The sequence below is a fragment of the Pseudorasbora parva genome, chromosome 5 (assembly GCF_024679245.1).
Source record: "Pseudorasbora parva isolate DD20220531a chromosome 5, ASM2467924v1, whole genome shotgun sequence".
Lineage (NCBI taxonomy): Eukaryota > Metazoa > Chordata > Actinopteri > Cypriniformes > Gobionidae > Pseudorasbora > Pseudorasbora parva.
Window position 1 is genome coordinate 45,063,574 of NC_090176.1, and position 24,785 is coordinate 45,088,358.

At 38.5% G+C, this 24,785-nt stretch overlaps 1 protein-coding gene across 5 annotated transcripts in view; it reads right to left on the reverse strand.

Moving 5' to 3' along the window:
• The window catches only part of hdac4 (histone deacetylase 4), a 264,950-nt gene that overhangs the window by 80,157 nt on the left and 160,008 nt on the right, over positions 1 to 24,785 (reverse strand). For 4 of the 5 annotated variants that reach the window (XM_067444477.1, XM_067444475.1, XM_067444478.1 and 1 more), the window contains 5 exons: positions 20,082 to 20,232; positions 17,952 to 18,072; positions 12,364 to 12,482; positions 1,271 to 1,399; positions 946 to 1,058 (listed from right to left, as the gene is read on the reverse strand). In XM_067444477.1, the coding sequence (XP_067300578.1) occupies positions 946 to 1,058; positions 1,271 to 1,399; positions 12,364 to 12,482; positions 17,952 to 18,072; positions 20,082 to 20,232 (633 nt within the window). The remainder of the gene's footprint in view (positions 1 to 945; positions 1,059 to 1,270; positions 1,400 to 12,363; positions 12,483 to 17,951; positions 18,073 to 20,081; positions 20,233 to 24,785) is intronic. The other variant, XM_067444476.1, reaches the window with a different exon arrangement.

Sequence of the window (24,785 nt, forward strand, 5' to 3'; positions counted from 1 at the left end):
CACCCATAGCACTTTACTTCATGTCAGGGGTCTCTCCTCAACCTCCACCAGTGTGCAGCTCCACTTGGATGATGTGACGGCAGTGACAGTACAACGGCGCCAGTGCGCTCGCCACACACCAGAGATAGGTGAAGAGGAGAGAGGGTGATAGAGCCAATTCAGTGGATGGGATTATTAGGAGGCCATGCCTGGTAAGGGCCAATGGAGGGAATTTGGCCAGGACACCGGGGTTACACCCCTACTCTTTACGAGAAGTGCCATGGGATTTTTAATGACCACAGAGAGTCAGGACCTCAGTTTAACGTCTCATCTGAAGGATACATACTGTATGCATGTGTATGTATGCATATATATTATTATTATTATTATATTTTATTTTATTTACCCCAGTTTGGGAAACTCTAAAATATATCATTACCATGATAAAAACTTTACTCATAATGCAAACGATTACATGGTTCGGCGATCTTAAAGGGTTAGTTCACCCCAAAATGAAAATGCTGTCATTAATTACTTACCCTAATTTCGTTCGACACCCGTAAGACCTCCGTTCATCTTCGGAACACAAATGAAGATATTTTTGTTGAAATCCGATGGCTCAGAAAGGCCTTTATTGACACCAATGTCATTTCCTCTCTCAAGACTAATAAAGGCACTGAAGACGTCGTTACAAAGTCCATTTCACTTCAGTGGCTCTACAATCATTTTATGAAGCGACGAGAATAGTTTTTGTGTGCAAAGAGATATTGGATTAACAAAAATATCTTCATTTGTGTTCTGAAGATAAACGGAGATCTTATGGGTGTCATACAACATTAGGGTAAGTAATTATTGAGAGAATTTTCATTTTTGGGTGAACTAACGTTTTAACCAGTAGCGTTCGTAGCTTTATAACCCAAAAAGTCAGAGCTATTTTACGACTGGTGAAGTAGCAGTGCACTGTACCTCCACTGGACTGTTGGAGATTGATCCAGCGATGCCGTTCTCATTGGTAATGTTGTTTGAACTGTTGTTGGGTGAACTTGGACCAGAACCAGGAGCACTGCTACATGCCGATTCTGAGAGCAAATGGGCGTCAAAAAAACCTGATTAATTTGGTGTCAGTCAAAAATACATGGATTTCGGAATCATGGCCTAGCAGTCTGGTCATTGAGCTGTGGTGTGTATGCAGGAGACACAAGTTACCTACTATTCTGCCAATCATTTTTTGACATTTCTCTGCTTTCACTATGAATAAAACATGGACTATGTTCAAGGTGGATGCTCTCACCTGCCATGTCCAGAGAGCGTTTCTTTGCAGTGGTGACCGGCCCATCCTTCCTTCGAAGAAGCGGGCTACTCCTGCGCTCCGTAACTTTCTGCTTCAGCCTGGATCGTAGCTTCAGATTAGGCTCAGATGCTGACAGGAAACAGAAAGAGGACAGTCATTAAAATAAACCAAGAACAGGACAGATATTTTATTCTACGTGTAGGATAGAGCTGTGAGACATTACAACTAAATAGAGAACACTCACGCCTGGGCTTTTCTCCAAAACTTTCTTTTTAATTCATTAATTTTATTTATATATAAATTTATGCATGCATTTATTTAAATGTTTCATTATTTATGTATTTATATATTTTTTTCTGTTTAACTATAATTCCTAAATTGTTGATGAAAAATAGATTATTCTGATTAAATAATGATAATTTTACCCAAAATATATTGTAAGAATTTTTTACCAATATATTTTATCCTTAAAAGCTCTCAATAGGATGGATGGATGGATGTAGGACTGATTCTATGGAATACAACTGTTAAATAAGCAAGAAGTTTAAAACTAGCTTGACCAGACCCAAGAAACTAATTAATCCTTAAAAGAGGCTATCTCGGGTAACTCATTATGTTTGTGAATTCAGATTTTCATTGAAAAACAATGGCGCCGCAAAGCAGCATTTGAACAACTTCCAGCTTGGCACAGCAACTTGCCCAAAACTTTTATCAAGTATGACTAAGTGTAAATGCTGCAAATGAATACCCTCGGTTCAGAGTGCTTTCATTTAAACAGTTTGCAAACACATGCTCTTGGAGTGCGACATAGCGTGTCAGAACAGGCTCGCCGCTGAGGCATCGCACAGGCTAGCAATTACTAAAATGAAAGTTCACCGCGAGGGTCATGCCAATTTGAAGCTGCCGTCCAGGCACGGACGTTTCTCCCGTTAGCCACTGCTGACATTTTCACCTGCACAGATACTTCAACGAAGACCTCTCAATCCCTCTTTTGCCCCAATTGTGCTTTGGCCCTTGATCCTTGCTTCATTTGTGACCCGTGTCAAGAAATTGTATGGCCCAGAAATGAGAGCACGCAAAGTTCATTTGGAGCAATGCAGGCCTGGCCACTGTAAAGTGCACTCAATAATCATTTAGAGCACAACCTCATGCACCCTTTGCCATCTGCAGACAATAAGAAAAATCCATAAACATACCCATTAAAGTGTTTAAATCATACACACAAATCTGCCCTGGGTGTTGAGGGGCACATTTTCCAGCCGTTAAAAAGAACTTATGACAATATATATTATAACTCAATATATATATATACCCACCCCACCAACCCATCCATCCATCATTATTATTAAAACGTATATGGAAATGCTGCACTGGCAGTGACTGGGTTTGAAAACTGCAGGTTATGTTGAACTTTTAACGATGCTTATAAAAGTTAATAGTGCCATTAATGTTGCTGCATTGTATCACAGAACAGAAATAGACATCCGACTGAATGATCTTCTGATAAATACCAACATTAATATCATTAGCACACTAATTAACTCACCAACATAATCCAACAAAGGTGTAAAGCAAATGATACTGGAAATAAATATGGTGCTACTTGCATGCAGCAGCAGCCCATATTCTGCACATTTTGGTGTCAAATGTCAACAAAAACAACATTTGTTACCTCCTATGGTTATAAGACGTCGGGTTCAAATGAATGTTCAATGTAAAAACCTACGCCACTGGCACTAATAGGCAGATGTTAAGGAAGCAAAGGTTCCATCACTACTTCTCTCAAGAGCACTCAGTTCTGAAAAGCCAATCTTGTGGTTAAACTTATCAAACTAGGTAGATATGAGGATGGCACTTCTGGTAAGTGGTAGGAACATTCCCAGACATCCAAGTTAAAAAAAGCTGGGCATGCTGCCATTAATGCCCTGCATTAGCAAGGGTGAAAAAACAGGAACAGAATAAAGACAGGAGTAAATTTAACATGAGCCCTGTTCGTGTATGTGTCCATCTTATGCCATCTGGCATATCATACATTTTTTGAAACAGAACATTTTCAATTACGAAACTTTTTTTCACTGCAAGTGAGCATCACCACAAAGCTAGATTTGATTTTGTTTTGTTGCACATTAAAATTGAGATTCAAAACACAGCAGCTATTGATCAATGAACAATGTGAATGATGAAACAAACACTGCACTCAACTGTCACAAGCTATACAGCTTCAATTTGACCACGATGAATTGTAATAGTTTTAACATGAAATATAGGCCATAGCAGGCAGCTGTAAAGGGAATGGATGATCTCTCTCACTGGCAGCAAAGAGGACTCAAGGCCGTTGACTCTAACCTGCCCCTTCTAAAAACTGTTGAGATGGCAGAACCGCATGCGAGTGTGTCTGTTCCAGAACTCGGACACGTCCGCTGCAGTGGCCCATGATATTTGCTGATGTTACACATTTGCACGTCTGCTTCAAACTCAACTCTTGAAGGGTGACGGTGACCCTACCGGGCAGTTTGATAATACAGGACAGGTTGAAAAATATTTTCACGAAGTGAAAGATCAACTTCAAGGTTGTGACATGGGTTTAAAGTCCCACGAAATCAAATTGGACATTTTGTATTTATAATAAATGATTTGTCCGTAAACAGTCCTTTTTAATGTTCCCTCATACTCTTTAATCAAAATAACTTTGCAGCAAAATTTCTCTTCTCTTCTTTGACGGTGCAAGGACAGGACAGCCTGTCAATCAGGAGATCCACCAACAGCAAACCACGATCATCCAAACAATTCCCAGTGGACAAAATCAAATCCTGCCCTACATTTTTTTCTTCATTGAGAAGCTGTTTCACTCGGTTATAAACCATTGCAACTTCTGTTTCATGCCAACTTTAACGAAAAAACAGAAGTAGCAACAGGGATGCAGATATTAAAATTCATAAGCCAATATTTCTTTATATTTTATGACCGATAAGCAACAAATGGTTGACATAAAAAAATCTACAATATTTTGTAATTAAAAAATATGGCTTAAACTCAATTGTTTCACATGCTACTAGCTAATGTAAACATCAAATAATTATAAATCTTTGACATTTGCCAAATATTATTATTAACAGCATCAATGAATGATTAGTTTCTTAACTTACTGACCTAGAGTAAATGCAAAAATAGGCATAATTACCTTCAATATTCTGATTATCATCTAATATATCAAATGATAACAATACATAAGGAATTAACATCAATCAATAAACATATACACCGATGAAGCATAACATTATGACCATTCTTAATATCGTGTTGGTTCCGCTTTTGCTGGCAAAACTGCCCTGACCTGTCGAGGCATGGACTCCATGGATCGGACCTGTTTGTTAAGTGCATCCCACAGATGCTTCACTGGATTGAGATCTGGAGAATTTAGAGGCCAAGTCAACATCTTAAACTCATTGTACTCCTCAAACCATTCCTGAACTATTTTTGCTTTGTGGCAAGAGCATTATCCTGCTGAAAGAAGCCACAGCCACCAGATAATACAGTTTCCATGAAAGAGTGTATGGTCTGCAACAATGCTTAGGTTGTACATGTCAAAATAACATCCCCATGGATGGCAGTACCCAAGTTTCCCAGCAGAACATTGCCCAAAGCTTCAAACTGCCTCCGCCGGCTTGCCTTCTTCCCATTGTGCATCCTGGTGCCATGTGTTCCCCAGGTAAGCGACGCACACGCACCCGGCCATCCACAAAATGTAAAAGAAAACGTGATTCACCAGACCAGGCCACCTTCTTCCATTGCTCCGTGGTCCAGTTTGATGCTCACATGCCCACTGCACTTCATCAGTAGACAGTGATAATCATTGGCAACCTGACTGGTCTGCAAATTTGCAGCCCCATGAGATGCTCTGACCCAGTCGTCTAGCCATCACAAATTTGGCCCATGTCAAACTCTTCATAAATCCTTACGCTTAATATCCTTTCCTGCTTCTAACACATCAACCTTGAGGACAAAATGTTCACTTGCTGCCTAATACATCCCACCCACTAACAGGTGCCGCGATGAAGAGATAATCAGTGTTACTCTCTTCAGCTGTAAGTGGTCATAATGTTATTCCTGATCAGTGTATATATGTTTTGCGTCCTTAAAAAGCACAAGCTTCCTCTTGCACAGCAACTCTCTGGCATATCAATATACACCGAGCACCGCCGAGAAGGACTTCAGTTCACAAGCTGATGCATTAAATCTCAAAATATGAAATATGAGAGACTATTTTGAAGATAAATTTTCATGATGACGATCATTGAAGAGATTTGGAGGAGTTATCAGTCTGGTAAGAGCATCCAGGCATCCAGTCTTTGCTCGGACAAGTTGTCAACAGAGCCGACAGGAAATGACAAGCAGAAGTCATCACCCTTCAGCTATTAAGAAGCACTTAGATCTAGATATAGGAAATGAGCTCTTAGGAGGCAAACAGAAGCCGTGTAGAGTGGACAGCATGTTCAGGGCGGGGCACGGATCCTCTTTAGTGGCAGACAAGACCGTTTTAAGTCTAAGCATTTTAAGTGGTCAAAGACAGGGCTTTTCAAACTTTAACATTAAACATGGTTCACTTGCAAGGGACCCCCTGGCTAAAATCTAAAATGCAGATACATATTTACATTTATAAAGAACCCATGTGCATGTATATTGTGGAAATTGAAAAGAGCATAACATTTAAATAAAATATAATAACATAGAACATTTGTGGACTGGCTTTGACCGTTTCAGTATGGTGGACGGCTTACATCTATCAGCAGCCCATAGATACAGCCGAGAATGAGACCTCCATTTATGGCGCAGAGCATATAGAGTGGATTCTGACTAACTTCAACGACTCTGATTGGCCATTGTGTTAACACACTCAACAAACATGTCTGTGACTGGCTACAATGCTCCTAGCTGCAAAAAACCTATTGTAAATAGAAGACTTTGATGCTCTTCACAGAGTGCTTGCAAAAACACAGGAGCGTTTAAAAGGAACGGGTAACGGATTGACCCAGTCCTCTGTACTACCGGTACGTCATATTATTATTGATATATATATATATAGATATAGATATATATATAGATATAGATAGATAGATAGTCATTAGATTTTGCATATTTTCCTCGGACAGGCGACTATTCCTGGCGCTCTGCTGCCATAGTGGAGCTCACTGGCCAGCAACTGGACAGGGGTGGAAATTACAGTTACAAGTTAAAATAGATCGCCCTCAGAGTAATGTCAAAATGACGGACGGCCTTCAGATTGTTCAGTCACAGCTAAAAAAATAAAATAAAAAATGCAGTCAATGACAGAAAATATTTGGTTAACGCGACATCTGCTTCCATTGTCCCCCACCTGAATCCCAGCTGTTATCAGCAGGTATTTGGTCACAAATTGTAACCTCCGGGCTGATTAGTGTAATTGTGTTTAAAGCTCAAGCTCAATTCCTTCCAGATTTCTACATGCTCTGCTTTCTAATTTTGTACACTCCCCAATGAAAATTGACGTGTCAACATACATGTGAAGATCACTTCAATGTAACCTGGAGGCGATTCATATGGTGTACAAATGAGAAGTGCACCGGCAAAGCTTTGTGCACCGTCTAAAACTGTAAAAGTGCCCTATTTCTGATCAAATTAGAGCAAGTACAACTTGCGTTTCACAAAGTGAGGCATAACAGACATTCAGTTACTCAATGCCCTTAGGTGGTTAAGTGCAAATAATTGTTTGCAATGAATTTTGAGGCAGATTGTGCAGGAACAAACACTTTGTACCTGACATGTACAAGAATGAGTCACACAGCAACAGAGTCACAGTTGCTCTGCGCAAAGTCAGCTCTGTGACGTTCCTGCCTGCTCAAACACGTTCAGAAGAGCACAGCCTCGCAGCAGTGCCGGAGAACGCATGAATGAAACAAAAGAGCTCTCGCTGAGTCACATACTTACAGGATACATTCACAGGAAAGAAGAAAGTGTCAACACCACTGCTGAAGAATGTTACTTTAAAAAGTAACATGGTACAATATTGCATTGCTAAGTCTGCTTCATACTAAAACATGAAAAAGTGTGTAAGTTTATTTCAATAGTTTTCAGACCCCTAAAGGTGTGCTGTGGTATCTGGCACCAGGATTTTAGCAGCAGATCCTTTAAGTCCTGTAAGTTGTGAGGTGGGGCCTCCATGGATCAGCCTTGTTTGTTCAGCACATCACACAGATGCTCCATTGGATTGAGATGTACAGAACCACTACTGAAAACTGGTAGTGCATTACATATAAACAGTAATGTTACTTTTTTATTTTATTTTATGTACCTTACTGGGTGAATTTAATGAGCGAATTAGTGGGGAAAATGATTACAGCAAAAAACTTTTTTAGTTTTACTTTTTTAATTACTTGTGTCAAAAAAATCTGATTACATTTACTGAAAAAATACGTATACAAAAAAACTGAATACATAATACATTACCGATTTAATGAGCAATTGTTGCATGAAAAAAAATATTACATAAAATGCAAAAAGTTATTTGTGTAATTTCAAATCGGATAATTTGAAAAATAGGTAACGTAATTAAAAAAAAAGTAGTTGATGTTAAAATTTAATGAACACATGATTATATAAAATGTTGAAAACATGAAAAAGTACCTGATATTGTGTAAAATTAATCAGCAAGGAATAAAAAAAATCTGCTCACATAAAAACTAAATACATAATACATTACTTATTTAAAAAAGTAACAGTGAAAACTGAATGAGTAATGCATTACTTTTTGCATAAAGAACCTCCTTACATAAAACTGTATTTGAAAAAGTAACTGATATTGTGTACATTTAATGAGCAATGTATGACTTGTTATATGAAAATCTCAATATGTTAAAAAAAAATCGAACTGCATAACGTTACTGATATTATTATTTTAGATGTCATATTAGGGGAAAAACTGATTATGTAACATGCATTACTTTTTTGAACAACAAAACTAAAAAAGTAACATCACATTAGTCATTAGTTAAGAAAAAAGCTCTTTCAACACACAACTTCTAACGTATTACTCCCAAAAACACTGGTCACCACTATTAGAAAATCATGACATACAGACGAGGAACCATCTTTGCACCATTCATGGCACTGGACATCGTGCAGACTTCACTGTCCTAAAACAACATCGCACTTCCTGCAGCTGCCAACAGCCAAGGTTCCAGATGTCCGACGGTTAGGTGAGACGTGTGAAAACAGACTCGGGCCTGTCCTGAGAGGGGCGGTATGGAGGGAAAGAGAGCGTCAAACGGTTCTGGTTAAGGCCTGGGCCACCCTCCTTCTCCGTATCCCCGCTGCAGGAATGCACTCAGCCGGCCAGAGCAAACTGAGGTTTATCTACAGCGGGAGGACTGGAATCGACGCGCAAACGAGCCTTACCGCAAACTCAATCATCAGAACTAAACAAAGAACATTTCACAGCTTGAAGTTCAGACCATCAGATCCTCTTTCCCGAAGTTCCACCGCCTGTATCCTCCTGCTGCTTTCCCAGGTTAACAGCTCACATGGGAAATATAACCATGAAAGAACGTCAACGAGGTTGTGCCACTCATGGATAATGAAAACAGTGAACTGTGGGAACCCTGGATCACATCAAACCAAACTGTGGGTTGCAACAGTGCAATCAAAGTCTAATATTGACACTCGCCAAGAGCCAAATGTGACTTGTCAACAGCTGAATTACCAGAATGATTATGAGAATCTCAGATTATTTGCAAGTGGCAGTCAAAAACGTCAGCTGAACGAATACATGCAAACCTAAATCAAATGAAACACTGAAACGGTTTATTAAAAAAACAAACATGCGTTGTTTGTTTGTCCAGGATGCCTTTTTTCCCTTCCTGAATCCCATGCGGCAACACGTATAGAGGAATATTCATCACATCAAGCCAAAAATGAAAGGTGCCTTGCATGGCACCAAGGTTAATAAAAAAAACGTGTTGCTAAAGCATTATTATTATTTTTCATTTTTATTCAGTTGAAATACTACAGTGATAAACTTAATAAAAGCCACACACAGACACACACATCTGGTTCACTATCGTTGTGGGGACTCTCCATAGACGTAATGGTTTTTATTAGGGGTGACCCCTAATAGTCGAAGATTCGATGCATCGATATGCAGGACCGGATTCAACCTCTGATCTCATGGTCGAATCTTCGCGGGTGTTATGAAACGAGAATCATACCATTTTGGCAATATGGGGGTGCTCAATATTAGTGTTATAAAGACGTCGCGGCACTAAGCGATTGCCCCTTTAAGGGCACTGAGCTTCGCACCAGACGCGCCGTGCCTTTAAAATTCGAACACGTATACACAGATGGCGGCATTCGACGCCTGTCCGCGGCGATTAAATGTATATTTCCCTCAAATCGTGAATGTACATACTGATTTCACCCTGTGCTACAAGATACACTTATCTTGCAGCTCTTCTGTCAGAAGACGATTCAAAATTGAGCTTGTGCGTTTATAATGTTCACGTCTGCCTGGTGTGAGATACCTGAGACACGGCGCTGAGCTTCAGTCCGGTGTGCGACCCCCTTTAGCTACAATCGGCTTAGAAACGTGCATATAAACACACTCAAAGTGTTCTTTTCCTCTCTAGGCAGGTTTTTAGGTTTATTTATCAAAATGTTCTTTTATATATTTGTGTGATGTTCTGTGTTCGGCTTTTAAATGTTAAGAGAGAACGGTTAATTTACGAATGTGTAGTGTAGCGTAGTTTTGATCACTTTATTAAAAGTGGTGGCTGTGTGCCGTGTGTACAGTAAAATAAAAATAGTCTTAGCCTCCTACTGACTAGTGTCCTGCCCTTCCCAACCCGTTTATACCGTTTATTTTTTTCCGGTCTATGGTTTACACACACACAGATGATTCGACTATCGGTCGACCATAGAGAGATTCGAAAATTCTTATTCGAATGTGTAAATCCTTAGTCGGGGTCACCCCTCGTTTTTATACCGTACAAACTGTACATTCGATCCCCCTACACTCCCCCTGCCCCTTAACCTACCCATCACAGGAAACATTCTGCATTTTTACATTCTCAAAAAAAAACTCATCCTGTATGATTTATAAGCCTTTTGAAAAGTGGGGACTGCTGGCTGGTCCCCACAATATAGGTGATCTCAGGTTTTACTATCCTTATGGTCCCCACAATGTGATATAAACAAGGGCACGCACACGCACACACGCGTACGCGCGCACACACACACACACACACACACACACACACACACACACACACACACACACACACACACACACACACACACACACACACACACACAAACTAAAATTAAAACAAATGCAGAAAAATAAAACAAAGCAAAACATGAAACAAAATAAAATTCCTGTAGGGAATATTTAAAACCTGCACAGTTTCTCAGTTCACCTGCAATTTGGCAGGTGGGGCAAAAAGTTATTTTCGGACTCCGAGTGCCATGAATGTCAACTGCCATCTTAATGCGGAGGTCATAAAGGTTGCTGCGTAGTTGGACACTTTGCTTTAAGAAGCAGGAGATGCATGTACCTTCCGTCCGCAGTTACGACTGTAATGCACTCGGCAACCCCTCCCTCTCCCGTCTCTCTGGCCTGCACTGTAATTACGCAGGTCTCACCGGGGCTCTGTGTGTGCTAAAGGCCCAGGGCAGGTTGTACTGCGGGTCCCTGACAGGCCCATTTCAAGGGTGATTAATGAGCACAGAGGCCTTACGCTACCTAAACCAGCCCAAAGTGAGTCTGCATAGGAATTGCTCCTGCAGCCGGCAGGGAGGGGGTACGAGTTCTTTAACACACACCGCCTGGAGCTCTGATAGTGAAGACAGCGGTGCTGAACCAGGGGGGGGGGGCACAGGAGCGATGCCAGCCCACAGACACTGGAGCCCGTCTTAATACACAGCAGATGCCACAGAGAATGTCTTTACCTAAACCTCCTCAGAAGCAAAAAACTTTCCAGAATGTTCCACAAGGTGAGAAGATCTCCAAGGCAATCAAGGCAATCTAGACAGTGTTACCAGGACAGAGATGTTTGTGAAGGGCGGATCTCACAAAAACGGTAAAGAACATGTCCGGATCATGTTTCAAAATAAATAGTACCATTTGTTTATTATCATTATTATTTAATTTTTTTAATATAATGTATTATTTTAATGACAATTCATCACATTTTTTCTCTCTCTCTTATCTTTTAAAGTACACTACTGAAGTACAATTATAAGTATACGTCACTGGAGTATTTGTTGTACTAAATTTGCTAATTCTAATTAAAAATGTCATTCGTTTTTTTATTGATTTATTTGAATTTAATCGTCATGAATATAACACTGTGAATACTGTTAATGGTCTTGAAAATAGGTATATTTTATGCAAAACATATTTAACTTACTTATTTTTACTTTATTAACAATGATTTTGGAGATGAAAAAAATTCCCTTTATTAGTTTTTAACTACAACTATTACAGACATTTTCGTAATTTAAATAAAGCTGAAATAAATTAAAATATTAGTCCCTTATTTCAGTTAGTAGCCAAAGTAACATTTCCCATTTTCACATTTCTCATTAAGTCGAAACTCTAAAATGATTAACAAATGAAATCTAAAGAGTAATATTTAAAAAGAGAAAAAACGTAAAATTAAAGCACATTAAAAAAGCTAATTAAACTTGAAAATATAAAAACAAAAGCTAATTCAAAATAACAATAAAACTATAATAGTGTATAAATAATACTAAACCAACACTGTTCTGAAGGGTTCGACTATACGTGTTTGTGTTTGCAAATTAATTTATCAAGTTTTGCAGCCACTGAAGTTGAACTTCACAATCTTACACAGTTGTGTGTGAGTGTGAGAAAAAAGCTTCTTCAGGAGGAAAAGAAAGAGCTTTCCATGAGCGTCAATGGAAGCAAAGGTCACAGAGTTTGTTCCATGTTTTTTGGAGCCAGTTCTAAGTAAACCTGAACCGGTCTAAGCAACCCTAGTGAAAGTCTGAGAGGGCAGGACACATTGGGAAGACATACAGGAGGGCTAGTTTTACAGTACCCGTCTTGCGGAGCGGGAAGTCATCTTTGGGGTCGTACATTCCCAGCACCGGGTGGTTGTAAGTGGAAATCCCTGTCTGAGGTGGTGAGCTCTGGTCCAGGGAGCTGTGCTGGGTTTTCCTGTGGAACAAATCACAAACACACATGAGAGCAAGCATAGGTACTCAAATATGTGCACTTCAAGACGTTTCCACACACAGCTGCCCTGCATTCCCAGCACTGGGACGGTTTCTGCCAAACTCAGATCACCCATAATGCCTAAAAGTGGGGGGCGGGGCATTATTCTGTTTACAAATAAACATGCTCGAGTATGACACGCATTCAGACTTCAGAACATCAGTGGCAGACAATCAAAGCTCTGCAAAAAATAAAGAGATTAGATTCTCCTTAACAGGAGGCATCTAAGGTCAGCTGGCACCATAGACTCAAGAACTGAATCTGCCTTTCTCCAGCTCATTTCAAACAGACCAGGAGCTCCAGCGATCTGGTGCACAGAAGCTACAGAAATAACTCTTGATCGATCCTAGTGCAAATGTTGTAATCAGCACGGTGGATGTCTGAAATGAGGAAGCAATTGGCTGAAACATACAGCAAAGTTGGGGGTTGGTAGGCTTTTTATTTACTTATTTATGAAAGAAAGAAATCAATATGTTTATTCAGCAAGGACGCAGCGATATTTATAATGTATAAACTAAATATTTATATTTTATATTTTTATAATGTTACAATGTTTTTAGCGTTGATCATAATTAGAAAGGTTTCTTGAGAAGCAAATCATCATATTAAAATGATTTCTGAAGGATCATGTGACACTGAAGACTGGAGAAATTATGCTGAAAATTCAGCTTTGCATTCACAGGAATAAATTACATTTTAAAATATATTCTGATAGATAAACTGTTATTTTAAATTGTAATAATCGTTCAAAATTGTACTTTTTTTTACTATAACAAATAAACAACCTTGGTGATCATGAGAGACTTCTTTCAATTTATTTATTTATTTATTTTTAATGTTAAAGTCTTCATATTTTTTAACGCAAGTATGTGAATGCAAAAGCCTGGAAAATTACATTCAAAAAGGAACGCTCCCTTCCCATTTTCATAGCCTCACAGATGAGGAGTGTGAGAGGTAGGCTTGATGGAGTGTGAGTTTTTCCCACAAACACTCATATTCACATACACACTCACACTGCCTCCTCTTCACCGTTCTCTTTCACACATGAGAAGTTCCCCAATCAAAACTTGTTCGAATTTTTCAAGAATGCAGAGATGACAGCTAGCTACATCTTTTGTGTGTTGAAGAGGGAAATCGAAACTGTCTATCAATCAAAACAGAAACTTATATAACATGCTTTTACTTTGGAATACTGCTGCAAGCAAAAAACTAAACTACAGGGATGTTCACTCTGAAGTTTGGCGTCAAGTCAAGTCAACTTTATTTATATAGCGTTTTATACAATACAGATTGTTTCAAAGCAGCTTTACAGTAATTACAGAAAATGATGCATTTCAGGGAAAGTCATGTCAGTGTTGATTTAGTTCCATTTGCAAAAAAATGATGTCAATTAGCTCAGTTCAGTTCTCATTTAACAGCATCAGTACAATAACACTGTTGAATGTTAAGTCATCAACTTTGTGTAGAACGTAGGGGTGACCCCGAATAGTCGAAGATTCGATGCATCGATATGCGGAGCCTGATTCGACCATCAAACTCACGGTCGAATCTTCGCGGGTGTTATGAAACGAGGATCATACCATTTTGGCAATATGGGGGTGCTCAATATTTTAAAGACGTGTCACGGCGCTGAGATGAGCTGAGCATCGGTGTGCGACCCCTTTAAGGGCGCTGAGCTTCGCACCGTGCCTTTAAAATTAGAACACGTTCAATGAGTGTACACACACCAGCGGCAGCATTCAGCGCCTGTCCGCGGCCACTCAGGAAGTTGTTTAAAATCCTGCTGCACCACAGAGCGCTTTCGTGCAGCTCGTCTGTCAGTCAATTTAAAATTGAGCTCGCGTGTATATAATGTGCGCGTCAGGTGGCGGTGTGAGTGAGATCCTGAGGCGCGCGGGGCTGAGCTTCACGTACGTCTTCACCCGCTTTAGGCACAATCGGCTTCAGAACGTGCATGTAAACGCACTCAAAGTGTTTTTTCCACTCTAGGCAGGTATTTTTTTTAGGTTTATTTATATATAAACAAATATATTTATTTGTATGATGTTTTGTATTTCGATCGCGGCTTTAACATGTTATAAGAAAACGGTTAATTAATGTTTGTCCACCACATTAACTTTTAGGCTATTTAAACCTAAATAAGAAAGCCATTGTCAGTTCGTCTGTCAGTTGGCAGGCAGTTTTGGTCGCTTTATTAAAAGTTGTTGCTGTGTGCAGTGTGTAAAGGAAAATAAAAATAGTTTTACCCTTCTGACAGTGTCATGCCCCTCCCAACCCATTAACACACACAGATGATTCGACTATCAGTCGACCATAGAGAGATTCGACAATTCTGATTCGATTGTCTAAATCCTTAGTCGAGGACAGCCCTAGTAGAACGTGGCTCTTTGGCTCGGTTTTGATCTGCGATTAAGATTTGCTGCAGATGATCTGATCAGAAGTGGTCAACACTAAATACAGGTGTAAACACGGCCAAACAACTTTAGTATTCAATCACTCAAACCATATTTAGAGGTAGGGGTGTAATTAATCGTACATTAATCAGACCATAATCGATTATAGCCTACAGACGTTTCTCTGAAATCATTCGAATCGTCACATGCTTCTCGTGCTAGAGTAAAATGGCGGAGGGAGGAGAAACACGTAGTCGAGTAATAAAAAATGTGCCACTGTTTTAACATTTACAGCGCTAGTGTGTGCGCGTGTACGTTTATGTGAGGCTGCATGTGTGCAGGTATGTGAGAGTTTTAACTACACTACACTACTTGACAGTTTCACGTGCTTTTAGTATTTACTAGTGTTTGTTAGTTCTAAATGGTGCTGTCGTCTGCTGTGTTTAGACTTAAGTTGTGTTTGATGTTTGCTACATTCAGGAAGTGTATCATTGAATTAAAGCTTAACTTTTTTTGTGTTCAAGATTTACAAAAATTATAATGAGATTGTGCAACATGAATCCATTTTTCATAACATGTTTTTGTCTTACCCTGAATAATTATGGTGCACTCATAATAAGTGTTTCCAGACCGGTCTGGTAAGAACCGCTGTGGAGGAGCACAGTCCCTGCGTGACTCGCCATAGACATAAACGGAGAGAAGTAGCTCCGGCTGCAATGTTCTTCCGCAAGACGTATGCAGCTCTATTTATTAACCGCTAGAGGGCAAAAGGTTACGGACTGCAGCTTAAAATTGTTGACATGATAATCGTAAGTGACAAATCACACCTTTATTTAGGCCCCGTTGAATTACACTAGTGCATATTCGTTTTAAAACAACATGGCCAGCGAAAATGCACGTCACGAGCACTCAAGCACACTGGCCATCCGCATACAAGTGTAAACAGTTGCCTTTTGCACATGTAGACAGCTGCAATGTAATAAAATAAAGTGTTTAACTGCACAACGTCTGCTAAAAAGGACCACGAAGTCAGCAAAACACGCAGGTCTCCGTGTGATTGTTTACACGTCGTTGAGGCTGGTATGTTACAGCCGTTGAGAGAGAGACGACTATGGGCTGCGTTTACCAAAAGCATTGTAATACGATAGCCACCAACTTAGGCGCACAATGCTTTTGGGAAACGCAGCCCTGGTCTGTTATTGCAGTGTTCCAGTTGCATAATGTGGGCATCCATGCCATCTCTTTCAGAAGTCTTCGTTTTGGTCTGTTTACACTGAAAAAACCCCAGAGTTTTCAAACTAAAACAGGGTCTCAGTGTTTTCAAAAGTCTCTGTTTTCGAGGTTTGACAACAGGCGTAACGGTAGAAAAAGTTATGCGTTTAAAAATCACAGGTAAACAGGGCCTTAAAATGATTCATTTAATCTATAAAGCAGTTCTCAAAAAAATTATGTCATCAGCTAGCTCAGTTTAGTTCATATTCAACAGTGTCAGTGCAGTCAGATCCATAATACTGTTAAATATTAAGTCATCAGTTTCATGTATAATGTGTATAATTTTTGGTTCTGTTTTGATTTGCCATTAAGATCCATTGCAGATGATCTGATCAGAAGTGGTAAATACAGGTAAAGCCCAAACCATTCGATGCTTCAAGAGATTCTATTTAACTAACTGATGTCACGCATGGAGTACTTTTATGATGTTTTTATTCCCTTTCTGGAAAGGGACAGTATACTGTACATACTTTCAATGGAGGAACAGAAAGCTCTCGGCCTAAATACCGTATATACCCAAATATAAGACAACCCTGAATATAAGACGACCCCCCATTTTCCAGACTTATTTTTTTTGGGGGAAAAAAGAGATTTTGTGGAAAAAATCTGGTTTTCAACAGAATTTGTTTTTGTGGGAAAATTCTACAGAAATGTATTCTAAAGCAACATCAGCCTTGGCATATTGAAATCTGCATATTTGTGATATTTTTACCTTTTTTAAAGGGCATTTTAACCCTAATCTTACTTTATAATTTTAAATTTGATCTATACATTCAATTAAAATAAGACACCAGGCTATATGGCTGTTACCAATCAAATTAAATAATTTACACTGACAAATTACAACTGCATTAAATGCATTTTGGATGAATAAGAAATTTTAGAAATTATGTTTAAACATGAAACAAAACCTCCAGTAGGTGGCAGCAGGTGGGTCTTAATGAGTGAGTCATTGAGTCGTTCATTCAAACGATTCATTCAAATGGCTGATTCATTCAAGATTGAGGCGTTTACGAACAGGTTATTGAATCTTTGATTCAACCGATTAATTCAAACACTGAATCATTCAGTAACGCACACTGTTGCTGTGAGATGCGTTATAATTCTGCTGTTTGGAACTTTGTTACTTAGAATCTTTGTTTGGAACTATTTTCACTGCTGAAATAAAACAAAAACACTCCTGCATCTAAAATGTAAGTGACTTAATGTTAATTTGTTTATGGAACTGTCATGAAATCAATGCCATTTTCAGTCGTGATGGTATTCAGGAAATACTCTTGGTTGAGGGATGTTGTTTAATTGTATATGTTATAAATATAAAAAAAAAAAAAACCATTTTGAATGCTCACCGCTGTATCTGTGTGAGAGGCGTTCATGTGTTGTGATTTATCCCTGAGAGGCTGCGCGAGAGTCAACAGCGTGACCTTGTTATCGATTCGTCAGTTTAATAGATATGTGATTTTGTCTATATTGCAAATATAAGACGACCCCCCCATTTTCAACGTATTTTTAGGACACAAAACCTCGTCTTATATTCGGGTATATACGGTATAAAATATCTTCATTTGTGTTCTGAAGATGAAATAGGGTGTCAAAAGACATTAGGGTAAGTAATTATTGAAAGAATTTTCATTTTTGGGTGAACTAACCCTTTAACCCTGAGTGTAAACTACATGTAAATCTGTCTCAGTTGACCTGTAAAACATCCTTTTTGAAACATCAGCCCTGAGAGGTTTGCGACACTCACCCGTACCAGTAGCGCGGGTCACTGGGCAGGCAGTGGTTGAGGCTCCTCTGGGCCAGCGCTTTCTTCTTGTTGAGGACAAACTCCTGCAACCTCATCTTCACCTCAGTGCTCGCCACAGCGCCTGTCGATCAGAGCACACAGTTCAGGAAGATCACAAGCAGCGGGACATAAGTGGCATTCTCAAAGCCTCTAGCTGTGTTATACAGCTTGATTTCTCCAAAAGCCTCGGGAAGGGGTTTTATGCATTCGTGACTGTCAATTTCTTCACCATTTCTAAACCCTGTAATTTGCAGTGCTGTAATTTCGTCTTCTAAATGGTCTTAAAAAACTCTTAATAGTCTCTTCGGCATGAGACCGAGGCGATCGAACAGTGCCCAATTGATCACGACTACAAAGGCTGACACTTGTTTTCTGGTGTCGATAAACAGCTATTCCACCGCAGCCCGACTCGGTTCAGATATCTCTTTACATCTGAGAGAAACGACCCCTTTATCCTGGCTTAAATAGAGAGCAGACTCTCTATTCCAATTCCACAGAGACCGCAACAGTTAAACAAAGATGTCTTTTTTTCTCACTATTGTTCTCGCTCTGAAAGAAACACATCAGATGGATGAATCCTCAAAGCTTTTCCTTCAATTACCACCTTTCCCATCGTCTGTAAACATTTCCCCAGAGGCCGTGGCTGGTGTACGTACACATCTGCGCCGCCAGACAACACGCGCTCCGTGCAGGCAACAGGTGACCGCCGTGTCAACAACAACAGAGGTGGATAAAAATAGACTGGTTGTACTGCCAGGAACATTCTAGATAAGAATATACTAGAAAATATACAGAAAACCTGTAACTAAACTTAATGTGCATGAGAGGTGTGCTATTACTTTTCCAAGCTATCAGACCAATGATTTTGGCCTGACGGACAATAAAAAATCCCAAAGATTCACAGTGAAGGAGGGGGAAGGACATAGTAACGCCCCAAGCAGAGACAGAAATTCCCTTTTTAATTAAGAGATGATGATATTTACTCCTGTAATTGATTTCTATGGACATTATATTATTAAATATCTAGTTCAAATATCTAAACTAGGGATGCACCGATACCATTTTTTTGGAAAACGAGTACGAGTACTTGCATTTCAGTACTTGCCGATACCGATAACGAGTACTTAATAAAAGAAACATGATTTAAATTTACAGGTAATAGCTTTAGTCATATAATTTAACAAAAAAACAAGGGACTAGTTTGGAATTAAGAACATTTATTTAAAATTAAAAGCTTGTTGTATGCATTTATTTAAAATTAAAAGCGAGTGCCCGCCTGCAAATTAACCCCTTACACGCCGCTCAAACATAGACATTTCTCTGACCATGGTATCGTCCCCGGTATCGGGGGACTTTTAACGAGTACAAGTACTTTCGAAAATGTGGTATCGAGGCCGATACCAGATCCCGGTATCGGTGCATCCCTAATCTAAACTCTAGGGGATGCAGACTGATAAGTCCTTTACTATCACATCATTACCGTATGACACAAGCTGATTGGCCACTGCTGGTCCTTGAGCCAATGAGATTGCTTGCTCATCATTTGAATAGTCTGCTACAATGTTTGCTATAAGCTAGTCCTGCAGAGATCATATTAAACCCTCCACCTCCCCCATCTCCACCTGCCTAGATCTGCTACAGGATTTATTTTACATCTATTTATGCAGCATCATATCTTACATGCTCATTTACACGTATCTATTAGCAGTAGCAAGTCCATACTTGCTCTGCAGAAGAACAAAACCTTTACTCAAATCGGGAATAAATTGTATAACGACAATGAAACACAAACACCCTTTAAAAACGTACTTTTCTCTCTTGCTACTTTGTTGAAAATTATTTAATAAAGAAAACAGTAAAAATTGGTCAGATGGAAAGGATGTGAGCTAGACTCAAACTCATATCTGCAAGAGTGGTACAATACCTGATCTAACCACTAGTCAAAAGCTTTGGCAACATTACGGCTTTTTGACTTCTTCAGTCTGAAACTTTTTCAGTCGAGTATAACGCTGAGACAAACATCCATGAATGGAAGATCTTCATGTGTCAGTCATGTTTCAGTCAGTTAATGAGATGTTCGAGGGCACTCACTCTCTTGGCCGCGTTCTTTGTTTTTGAGTAACTGGAGCTTCTGTTCCCGCTGCTGTTTCTCCAGCTCCTGTTCCTGACGATGGCGCTCCAACTTCCGCTGGTGTTCCAGGAGCTCCTGCTGATGTTTCAGGGCCAGGAGGTCCTGCTGATGCTGAAGAGAGAAAAAAAGAAATTATTTACACTTATTTTTGATAGCCATAATTAAAATAAAAAGCAGTTGCTTTAAATCATAATATGTATAATTTAAATCTTTTTACTGCATGTTTGATCAAATAAATGCAGACTCTGGTGTGCATGAGACTGTGATTAAAAAAAAATATATATATATTTTTTTTAAATCTTACCGACCACAAACTTTTGAACAGTGGTGTATGTGTGTGTATATATATATATATATATATATATATATATATATATATATATATATATATATATATATATATATATATATATATATATACACACACACACACACATATGTATTTTGACAGCTATAATTAAAATGCAAAGTTACTTTGAATCTGAATATTTACGCACAAAAAAATATTGTATTTTTGATCAAATAAGTGCACAATGACCCCAAATGTTTGAACAGTGGAGTATGTGTATTTTTTTTCTTAACACATTTTTTTCTATATTACTTATTTTTTCACACACACACAAAAAAAATCAGATTGTGGTAGTAAAATGAGATCAGTATTTCACACTGGCTCAAGCTGTACAAAAGCTGCATCAATAACAGCAGGATGCAATTGCTGAAAATATGACATCAAACAGGAACACAATTCCTGAATGTGTTTATCGATGCCTTGTTGTGAAGCATAAACGCAACATTTCTTTTTTTCCAGATGAAACTAACATATGCAATTACCTCAACAGCTCCTCGACTAAAAAGACAGTTTAAAGACGGTGGTAATCTCTCTCACACTGTGCACTGTAAATGCAGCCATTTCGTCTAACATTTCCCTTTAACTGCATTTCCACTTTGACAGTTATTCAGCTCAGCAGCAGTCACATCCATTACTGGCTTGTGATGGGTATTATCAGAGCTGTATACACGCAGCCGTCTCTGATGCTTGGATGTTGAGTGGATACTGGTGATTCTGGTCAGTTAAATCACATTAACGTTTGCATAGGGTGTAATAAAGCACATGGCTAGTCTGTAAGTAAGCAGTTACTTAAGTAGATGCTTTTATCCAAAGAGACTAAAGTCCACTTTTGGTTATATAACTCCTTCCTCTCACTTTCCACATCTCTTTCTGTAGATCCTGGATATCACCACCAGCGATGAGTCATGGGCGTCTGTCACTTGGCAGAATGAGTGTAGAGACTGTGATGACATGTAGAGCGGAGACCACATTGCCCAAACCGCAAAGACTCTTCCTCATCAGGCAAAGCTTTGGCATTTCTAACTGGAGCTTTTCAATCCATGACACACAACACTTCTTCACATCACATCTGGGCTGTTGAAGGCCAGAATATATTATTTATATATATATATATATATATATATATATATATATATATATATATATATATATATATATATATATATATATATATATATATATATATAGTTAAAGTTACTTTAAATCTTACTATTTAAAAATATAAATTTTTATTGAATTTTTGATCAAATAAGTGCACAATGATCCCACATTTTTGAACAGTGGAGTATGGGTATTTTTTTCTTAACATTTTTCTATATTTCTTCTTTTTTCTTAACTAACATGTTTCACATGGAAACAAATCAGATTGTGGTAGTAAAATAAGATGCAATTAGTATTTCACACTGACTCAAGCTGTACCACTGATAACGGGACGAACAACTAATGTGATGTATATTCAGACATCTACATTTGATTTCATTGCACTTAATCTGCATACTGTTTTATGTACACCACTGGGCAAGATGAATGCGTTATAAGGGGATAATTATGTTTGTCTCTTTCTCTGTGTGTGTATGTGTGTGTGTGTGTGTGTGTGTGTGCGTGTGTATATATTACATTAATAATGTGTTAACGCAAATTCATTTTAACGGCACTAATTTTATTAACGCGCGATTAACACAGCAAGCATTTTTCTGATCCATATGGCCCGTAGTTGGAAAAATTGAGATCAGCCATGGCCATAAAGGATGCAGCAGCAAAAAGGGATAACAATAACATTACTCTGAAACAAGTGCAGTTAGCCTACATAAGCTACCATATTTTCTGCATAACTTTTATTAGACTCCAGGTCGAAAGAAAAGTGAGTTTTTTTCACTGAGCACATTCTCTGCAGTCCGAGTGCGATGCACTGAAGCTCACTCTCGCTCATGTCTGAGGCAAATCATTAACACCATCACAGCTTACAGTACATGTGTTTTATTTAACTAAACAATAATAATAAAAAATTATGTAAATACATTACAATCGACTAAAACTAATGTGCAGGGTACTTTTCGGAACAAGAGCGCTCCCATGTCCGTTTTTCTCACACTGTTAGCGTGAATCGTGGCACAGTTCGGCACACACACAAAATACCGGCAGTTCAATAGGGAACGCGCATCTCTTAAAGGGGCCACACTATATTCCAGCTCTTAAAGGGGCCATACTATATTCCAGCTCTTGAAGGGGCCACACTATATTCCAGCTCTTAAATGGGCCACACTATATTCCAGCTCTTAAAGGGGCCGCACTATTCCTACTCGTGGAATATGGACCTCCTCCAGGTATGGTGCGCTCTCAGGTCCGCATGGCAGCTTTCACATTACCAATTTTTCATACGAACTGTGCCCTGTTCTGAATTAAACTGCCAGTATAATTCTTCTCTATTCTACTCCCAGTCTATTCTTAAAATGAGAGAAATCACTGCATTTGCACATTTGCATAAAACATGCATATTTGTCCATACCTATGTTGATTAGAGTATTAAAAGCTTGAAAACATAAATAAATTTAAGGTACGTTTAGAACTGATAAAAATGTGTGATTCAATTGTGATTAATCGCAATGAAATATTTTAATCGATTGACAGCCCTATATATATATATATATATACACACACACACACACACACACATAAATATATAATTGTGTAATATAAATAAATCTATAAAATAAATAAATAATCTACAAAAAAATGAATGAATAAATAAATAAAATTGACAGGTTGCTTGATTATCAGAGCCGTTAGCTGCAGCCCTAGATAGAAGTTATTGAATTTACAAAATGTAAGAAGACTGTAATCTTGATGCTTTTTTAAAAAAGACAATCAGCTAACAGCCTCAAGCTGGACAAGAGCATCCAACAATAATGACTAAATAATGAGAATGTGTTTCATAATTAAATCTTTGACTGCACAGGAAACATCTCTTTCAGCATTTCTGCAGTTTGCAGTTAAATGAGAAACTGCCGAAAAATCCAATCGCTTCTCTTCTCCCTATCATCAGCAAGGTGTCACAGCAAAAGCACGGCATCCATCAAACCCCTACATTACATTTTGTCCATTTAGCAGTGAGATTAGCTCTGACACTCCCTGCAGCCTGTGAGGCTATTTATAGCTCGCTGAGGGCTGCCTCGCTCCCATTGGCCAGAAACCTCACTGTGGCAAAACACAGCAAAGCCGGAGGTCTGCTGCGCTCACAGGCTCCCGGTGTTTCCCAAGGACAGAGTTCCCATAGCGATTGCAGTCACCCATCGGCCTTCTCATTCACAATGAAGCTCAGTCTGAAGGCCAATGACAGCAGCGCTGCCTCAGGAAACCACAGACACGAAAGACCCATATGATGCAGGCATTTACCAAGTGCTCTGCATCTCACTCCCCAACAAATATCCAATATCCAAACAAACTTCATTCCGCATAAAGAAATGGAAAATAGAAGACAGAAGAGTGGGAAGCCCTAAAGGATGGGAGGATCGAAGACGAAAACTGCAGCATTATGGGATTCTTGAAGGGATTGAATGAAAATTGTCATTATGTACTGCCCCTCAAGTCTTTCCAAACCCATGTGCTATTATTCTATCCATGGCACACAAAATGTGTCATTTTAAGCAATGTTTAAACACCACTTGTCCATTCATACAAGTCACAGTGACCACTACTGTCAAGCCCAAAAAAAGCACTATAAAAGTATCATGAAAAATGTTGTCAATCTTGCTTGTGAGCTTTAATTCTTCTCAATTACCCAAAAAAAAGGTCTGTGGTTAAAATGACCTCAGGATATTCTGCTTCACATTTTATTCTAAGACATAATATACATCAGAAATACACAATCCTGTATTTTCTGGATTTTCATGGTTTAATTCAATTTTAGTTATCAAAAAACATGTCTAACCAATTTTTGAGACGACGCTTCCCCATTGACGGAATTTTACGGCTTTTCGTGTTTTCAATGTTATACGGTAGGGGACGCTGAAAGAGTACAGAATATCCAGATCAAAACACAGGCAAAAGTAGCAGAAACAAGTTATATTATTATGCACAAAGAATTCTTTTCACAGGTATTTGTTAAAAACTTTGCTTATAATGAAACTTTCCCAAAATTCAATTGTTGATAAATAAAAAAGTAAAAAAAAAAGTAAAAAAAAATATATATATATATATTATATAATATATAATATATATATATATATATATATATATATATATATATATATATATATATATATATATATATATATATATATATATATATATATATATATATATATATAATTATTAT